Source organism: Notolabrus celidotus, chromosome 9, assembly GCF_009762535.1.
Source record: "Notolabrus celidotus isolate fNotCel1 chromosome 9, fNotCel1.pri, whole genome shotgun sequence".
NCBI classification, from domain to species: Eukaryota; Metazoa; Chordata; class Actinopteri; order Labriformes; family Labridae; genus Notolabrus; species Notolabrus celidotus.
The window spans coordinates 31159205-31167267 of record NC_048280.1 but is presented as its reverse complement, the minus strand read 5'-3'; the positions used below and the strand labels follow the sequence as shown (position 1 = coordinate 31167267).

The 8063-nt window shown below is 39.1% G+C and overlaps 1 protein-coding gene across 1 annotated transcript; it reads right to left on the bottom strand.

The window, feature by feature from the left end:
* Nucleotides 1-1225: 1225 nt before the first annotated feature.
* si:ch211-12e13.12 (paralemmin-2) lies at nucleotides 1226-6817 on the bottom strand. The gene is made up of 2 exons (XM_034692408.1): nucleotides 6721-6817; nucleotides 1226-2449 (listed from the first exon to the last, which is right to left on the bottom strand). The coding sequence occupies exons 1-2, from the start codon at nucleotides 6777-6779 to the stop codon at nucleotides 1753-1755; spliced, it is 756 nt and encodes a 251-aa protein (XP_034548299.1). The 5' UTR covers nucleotides 6780-6817; the 3' UTR covers nucleotides 1226-1752.
* Between the last annotated feature and the right edge of the window lie 1246 nt (nucleotides 6818-8063).

Sequence of the window (8063 nt, the reverse complement as noted above, 5' to 3'; positions counted from 1 at the left end):
ATAGCTATTTTATTTTATTTATAAAGCACATTTCATTACAGGTAAGCTCAATGTGTTTTACATTGAGGATAAAAACATAGACAAATATAGATACACCCAACATACACACAGCAAACAACAATCAACCAAAAAGCATATTTAAATCCACAAAGTGTAACTATTCTTACGCTCTGTAAAATAAGTAGGTTTTGAGTTTAGTTTTGAAAGTACAGATCTTTTTGATGGATCTTAGGTCAGCGGGCACTTTGTTCCAGAGAGAAGGACCACAGTAACTAAAGGCAACTTCACCAGATTTTGATCTGACTCTGGGAATGGTTAAAAGTCTTCCACCTGATGACCTAATGGACTGGGTCGGGTTATAGACTGTGAGCAAGTCAGAATTATACTGAGGAGCTGAACCATTGATTGCTTTATGGACTAATAATGTGATTTTGAAAGTGATTTTGTATTGAACGGGAAGCCAATGGAGTGTTTTGAGAACCAGGGTGATATGTTAGAACTATCTTGTGCATGTCAATGTCATGAGTCCATTTAGTTCAGTTTTTCCATGTTTTTCATGCCTTGGTTTATCCTGTGTTTATTCTGTATTAGTGATCCTTTGTGTCCCTTGTGTGTTTTGTGATCCATGTCTCTTTTTGTACGTTCATGTTTTTCTTAGTCTTGTCTTGTGTTCTCTGTTTTGTAGTTCTGATCTCTGTGTTTCCAGTTTAGTTATGTGTTTCCCTCCTTTTTGATTCCCCTCATTTGTTCCACCTGTGTTCCACACGTGTTGATTACTCTGAGTATTTAGTTCCTCTGTTACCCCTGTCCCTTGTTGGATCATTGTTCGTCTTCCTTGTGTTCCCTTATCTTAGTGTTTCTAGTGTTTCCTTTTGGATTTAGTTTTTGGACATTTAAGTGAGTTTTGTTTGTACCTTTTGTTGATTAAAACCTTTTTATTTTAAAATCTGCACTTGGGTCATCCTTAACTCTTCCCCCCAATTGTGATAGTCACGACTCTGGCTGCTGCGTTCTGGATGAGCTGGAGCCGTCCTACGGATTGTTTGGATAGTCCTGCATACATCATGTGCAGGACTCAGTGCAGCCTTAAACAAGATTGCTGGGTCTCCTTATCACAGTTGAAATTTCTATGGTAATGCAATAGTTGTGTGTTTTTTCATTGTTTGTAGTTAACCTCACTCAGCCAAACAAATACTGAACATTGAAAAATAACTACACATTTAAGTTGTTTATGACGATATCTTTATTTGTTGTTAGCACCTGATCTGTTGAGACCTTTTGTGGAATATCACAAACTCCATCATTCAGATCATTTGTTAGGCAACATGCATTTTATTAGTATCAAAATGTTATTACTCACTGCATACATGTTACAGTTGCACTTTAGAAGGATTATGAGCTTAAGATGTTAATCAATATTAAGCATTAACCTCTCATCATACATACATTTCACAATTCTGTTAATTAGATGTCTCCCACAAATGCATTGATGACTGTTAGTTCAGACAAACAGAAATAACATCGTGCTGGTTTTGTGTTTTATTGCTAGATAATGGTTCTTGAAAACAAAAGTTGAATCAGACAAAACCTGACATGACAGTTATAGGGCACCATACCTGTAAACGTGCAGCAGAAACACATACTGTATATATTGACACAGTATGAAGGAGTATTTTGTCTGGGTGATCAGAACATCTTAAACATCATTGACACACAATCTGCTGCAGGTACCATCCTTCACATCCTGCTTAGTCATGAAACAATGCAGGGACAGCAGCGTTTCTTTTCTGGTTCAGTCTCCACTTCCACGGGGGGTGGTGCTTCAGGAGCCAAGGATTCCTCCTTGTACTCAGACACTGAGCCACTGGAGGTAGACAACAACCTCCCACACACCAGTTCAGCTGCTTTCCCGCCCATGATTGACAAGTCTGTCACAGTTTTTTCTCTCAGTGACATGTCTCCATCATCATCATCATCTATCAGCACAAACTCCTTGAGGTAAATCATCCCCATCCCGTGGAGGCTGTGGTTCTCTGTTGATTCATCCATCGTGTGGGCGTCCACAAAGGTCAGAGTTGAAGTCTCTGTCAGGGTCTCATGTGGGTCTGTGGAGTTGTCCTCCTGCCCTGAATAGGCCTGGCTGCTTGAATCCATCCTCCACAGAGAGTTTCTGTGAAACACTTCGTCCTTCATGCCGTACCTCTGGTCCTGACTGTGAGAGATGATGTCTGGTACACACGACATCTTGCCTTGATCATCTCGGCTACTGACCTTGTCCTTCCTGGAGTGAGAACCGTTCCCTGTAGCATGACCATTCTCAGGATGTATCTTGAAAGCCACCTTCTGGTACTCATTGTAGACTTGAACACTGCTGCTCCCTGCTGGTGGGGAGAGGGGGATGCTGGCAGTGTCTCTTCTTCCTTGCTTCTTCATGTATTTTTCCTTTTTGCTGCAGGGAGATGAAAAAAAAAAAAAAAAGTTAAATTTTCACTTTTCCTCAGTTTTATTACCTGGAACTGTAACCTAAATCAGATGGATTCATTTATAATAGGGTTGAATGACATGATGATTCATATGTTAATAATGACAGACGACTGTAATATGTGTTCTAGACGTGATTTATCTCAAGTATTTTCTCACCATAAGTAGCTATATTAAATACCTCTAATTAATCTACATGATGTAAGATATATCTGATGAAGTACATTCAATCTTTTTTTTTTTATTACCCAATATGTTGATTTTGACCAGACACCATGATCACATTATTTTGATTTGCTAGTTGGAGAATTAGCACAAGGAACAGCCAATTTTACAACCCTATATCTGAAAAAGTTGGGACAGTTTTGATGGTTTGCACATAATTCAAACCCTATATTTAATAGAAAAAATGAGCAAAGACAACATATTGAAAGAAAAACTGAAAAATTACATCTTTGTATGAAAAATATATGCACATTTTAATTTGATGCCAGCCACATGTTTGTAAAATGTTGGGACAGAGACAACAAAACACTGAAAAAGTAGTGTATCAGTGTGTATCTTGCAATAGACACATAGCAATGACAATGTGTGTGTCTCTTGCATTCCAGAGAAGCTGAGTCTGTCAGACGTAAAGATGGGAAGAGGTTAATCAATCTGTGAGATAATACATGTGATGATAGTTCAGTTATGCCAGAATCATGTTTCTGAGTGTAGAATTTCAAAGAGTTTGGGGATTTCATTATCTACAGTAGATTCAAGGAAACTGTACAAAGGGAACATTGCCAGAAAAGCAACAGTGGTTTGCTTTGATCGTCGGGCCCTCGGACAGCGCTGCATTACTGCACTGTGTGAGTGTCTCCACCTGCATGCTCCTGCCAGAGCACTCAGGTCAACGCACCAGATGTTTTCAGATGTGCCAAGATCCAGGTTCAAAACCAGAGGTGACAGAGCTCTTGTGGTGGCTGCTCCCATGCTTTGGAACAGTCTACCTCAAAATATCAGGACTGCACAGACCATTGAGTTTTACATCTTTGCTTTAAACAAACCTCTTTGCGTTGGCTTTTAATACTTGTTGAGCGAGACATCCCAACATTTTATTTTGCTTTTATTTATTGTGGCTTTTTTGTTATCGATTGCATTTGAACATCTATTTTTCTTAACAAATATTTGTTTTATTGATATTGTGTTTTTAAGTTGTACAGCACTTTGGTCAGCGGCGGTAGTTTTAAAATGTGCTATATAAATAAAGTTTGACTTGACTTGACAAGACAAACACGACTCTGTAGTGGAAATCCCTTTATGGGTTCAAAATTGCCTCCAACAAATCGTCTGTGAACACTTTATTATTGCATCCACAAATGCAAGTTAAAACTGTGAAGCAGGTAAACATGCAAAGAAGAAACCAAATTCATAGATACCAGTTTGATCCTTTTATGGAAATCATGGACGCCACTTCCTCTGCTCCAAACAGAAGAGGGACCACCAAGATTGTTATGCATAACTGTGATGGAGATGCATAGGTGGCCATGGCACAGATAGCACCTCAGAAGGTGACATTAATGCTAAACATTATATGGAGGTTTTATTTTGTTACAATGTTACAATTTAATTCAGCAGACGCTTTTGTCCAAGCCAACGTACATCTGAGAGTAAGTCCAACACAAGCAAAGATCTAGACAGACGGGAAACAACAACACGAGTTAGTGCCACAAACTGCAAAGTCTGATACAGGTGAGCCATGCAGTTTTAGGGGTGATGCACAGGGTGTAGAGAAGCTTTTTTTCTATTGTTTGTATCATCATCACCACAGCAAATAAACAATATATCAGCATCACCATGAAACCTCAATATCATCATCATGAAGGCCATTGTCATCAACATTATCTCTAGTATCAAACTACCAAATGCCGAGTTGTTCCCAAAGAGCTGGGTCTAAAAGTCTCTCAGAAGAAGAGGGGGACTATGTGGATCAAAGGTGGTGTGACTCACACCACTTGGGACTACAGCGGAGATGAGTCCCGCTCAGGTGCGTAGGTGTTCCCGAAAGTGATGGATGTTCTCAAAGGTAGAAAGAGACTCTGCAAATCAATTATGGACCAACAAATGCTGCCATCAAGAGAAAACTTTTTTCAGGGAAGACCTTACATATTCCATCAAGACAATGCCAAACCACATTCTGAGTATATTACAACAGCAGGGCTATGTAGTTGAAGAGTCCAGGTGTTAAACTGGCCTGCCTGCAGTCCTGACTTGTCAGCCATTGAAAACATTCTAATCATCATGAAAAAAAACGTACAACTAAGGAAACCCCAAACTATCTAGTGGGTGAAAGCCTATATAATCTCCTCGGCTCCTTAACATTTACAGAATGTGTTAAAAGAAGATGCAACACAACGGTAAACATTTCCCTGTCCTAACTTTTTTTTAAATGTGTTGCTGGCATCAAATTACAATGGGCAAATTTTTTTCATTACATAATGCATTTTTCAGTTTCAACATTTGATATGTTGCCTTTGCATTATTTTCAATCTAATAGAGGTTATACATGATGTACTAATCATTAAGTTATGTAATGTTTCATCAATATCTTTCAGAATTGGAGTTAGATAGTCACAAACCAAAATCCGGAAAGAAAGAAAAATTTATTTATATTTGAACTTGTGATGCATCTGGATGGAAATATAAGGGATTATCAAGTCTTACATGCACGTGTCTGTGTCTGATTTCATGACAATCCCTTTAATAGTTGTTAAAATAACTGAGTCTGTCCAACAAGGTGATCACACCAACTCACAGCCAGCATCTCCATTTATAAGGATGAGATGTGCCATATCAGAGAAAGTGACAAACTGAGGCCTGTCATTCCCAGCACTTACTGTACTTCAGTAAAATGTCAGGCCTCCATTACAGCCCTTATTATTTCTCTAACGTATAGCACATAATTACATGCAAAACTCTCTTCATTGGATGAGTCGCCTCAATCATCCAGGGTACAATTGTGCAGCTGCAGTATTAATATTATTCACATCTTTCACAATATAGTAACTGGGGCAGGTAGTAGTACGTGCTGTGTAGTTGTTGTTTGAACAACAGTAAAGAAGAACAAGCTGTCATTTAGCGTTGGCCTCTTTGAATAAATAAATGAAGCTGGTACTTTTAAAAGAAGCAAAAAATAACTTAAACTCCCCGAGGAGCAGCTCTTTGAGGAAGGAGACGGATGAACTCCTCTAAAGTGCTCTAACCAGGGACAGAGCGTGTGTGTGTGTGTTTCATCTCTTTCAAAGACTCATACACACTCCCCCTCCCCACAGAGACAACATTTGAGATAAAGTGATGAATGCATGACTTCAAAACAGGATTAGTCAGAGTTTCCGGTGTTGTAAAGGTACACAGTGTGGAAATCTGCCCCTGTAGAAATACTCAGGCAGAGCTACGATGGAGAAAAGCTTTAAATTGTTACATAGAGACAAACTCCTTATTTACTATGATGTTAAATAGAGAAGAAAGACTTCCCCTTCACACCTATTCCCTGCTAAATTCAATTCTGTTCACACAGAAGCTTTCCTGACTGACCCTCTTACACTTGACTGGCTCATATGCATGACAGAATCGGGACTCTATAAATGAATGATAACAGCAATGTACATGTTAACACAAGCTTCAGTGTGCTGCACTCCAGCTTGTGAAGGTGACTGAGCAACAATGGATGAGAAATAGGTTGGAGTAAAATACACTCATCGCAATATGGCTGTAGTTTCACCTTGCTGGTGGCTGTTGTTGTCACAGTGGGAACTTTGGGAAGGTTGAAACAGCTTCAATTTGGCAGAAGAATTTTAAAATGGCATAACAAGGATGAATCACGCAATAATTCACATTTAGATTCTTATATATTTTTGATCTTTGTATCCCTAAAATGATATGTGTCATCATGCAGGTTATCTATTGTCTTGAATGATCACCAAGCCTTTGTCTTAATGTAAAAATTTGCATAGATCACAAGTCAAAGCATTGATCTAACCTTGACAGAATTATCTAGAGTCGACTTTAAGAAGCCTTGAAAAACATTAGTTCAGTGTGACTGCAGCACTCTACAGTAGTTACACAACATGCTCATCAAGGTCCTACACAATAAAGCCATCACACAAGTAAACAAAACAATGAAACTCACAGGAGCATGTAAACAGAGAATCATGTAAATCCACTAAGAATCAAACACTTCAGAAAAAAAGGATTTACCTTAAACCTTCCACGGCTGAACTCTTCCCAGAGTTGCTGTAATGAAAATCACATGGCATGGGTGGGATGACCCAGCGTGTGTCCCTCTGATCCGTAGTACAGCTGGTGAGACTGAGTTCTCCTCCCTCTGAACGTCTATAAACAGAGACTCTGCTCACACACCCTCCCCCCCTCTTAGAAACTACAACCACTCACAGTGTGCAGGGAGGCAGTCTCAGGATGCCTCACTGATTGCTGATTTTGTTATTTGGGTTTTTGCTGAATATGTTGTTTTTTTCCCCCAAGTAGACTGACCTTCACAGTCATACAGCTGCAGGCTCTCACACCTGGAAACAGTCAGGTAGTACTACGCAGAAACTATGGCATTCAGGGTTGGGAACTCTTTTCTGTTTGAAGGGGAGGGAAAAGCAGAATAACAAAAAGGTAACACAACATGAAATACATACTTTCAAACTGAATCGGTGAAAAGTATAAAACATTTGCTTCTCTAAACAAGAGTTTGACATTTTGGGTAATATGCTTACACTTTCTGCAGAGTTGGATGAAAATGATGATATCAGCCTCTTATTTGTGTTTGAATATGAAGCTTTAACAGACAATGGTTTAAGCTTAGCATGAAGATGAGAAACAGCTGACTTTGCTTCATTTAGAAAATGTGACAAAGCCTTTCAACCAGCATATTTAAGCTTCTATTTATTTCTGATACAATTACTCTGACTATTAAACTCAAAAACTGAATCAAAATGAGACACAGGCCTGCCTGTGAGGCTCTATTATTGTAGCAAACATGACATGTTCATTTATGAGGTTCAGAGGTGCTAGTAGGTTGGTTCTACACATTCATTTGACCAAAGTTGTGCAGCCCTCCCTCAGTTTTCATGCAGTCAAATTCATCTCCTGATCTAACTCTTGTTGAAAAGCAAATTAATGTTCCCCCAAGATTTCACATGATTTCCTGTGTCCGATTAAATATTGTTTTCTGTCATTTTAAAATAAAGAGAGTGAACTGGAGTTGTGATGTTGCCTAAATCTGACCTTCAATCCTTCTCTGATGGAAGTCTATTGTTCCTTTTCAGATCATCTTCGTAAACCAAATGTAACCTCCAGTCCTTCCTCCTCTTGTAAAGGAGAACTCATGCCAGGATTGTCTTCATGAAATGTTGCAGCGATGCATGAAAAGCCACTTCTCTCAGTCCCATGCACAGAATGTGTTTCTCTAAATAATGCAGGAGGACAGACCTCCACATACATGAAAGCTGCAAACAGGAGTATCAGAGGAATCAAATATTGAAAAGTCTTCATTCCCTGTGGGGGCGATGACTGCATTAGCCCAGTATTGTCAA

Excerpts from the sequence above, each read along its gene's own strand:
- si:ch211-12e13.12 (XM_034692408.1), bottom strand. The coding sequence starts at position 6,779 with ATGCCATGTGATTTTCATTACAGCAACTCTGGGAAGAGTTCAGCCGTG. Across the intron at positions 2,450-6,720 it reads TCAGCCGTGGAAGGTTTAAG|CAAAAAGGAAAAATACATGA; the intron begins GTAAATCCTTTT and ends ATCTCCCTGCAG.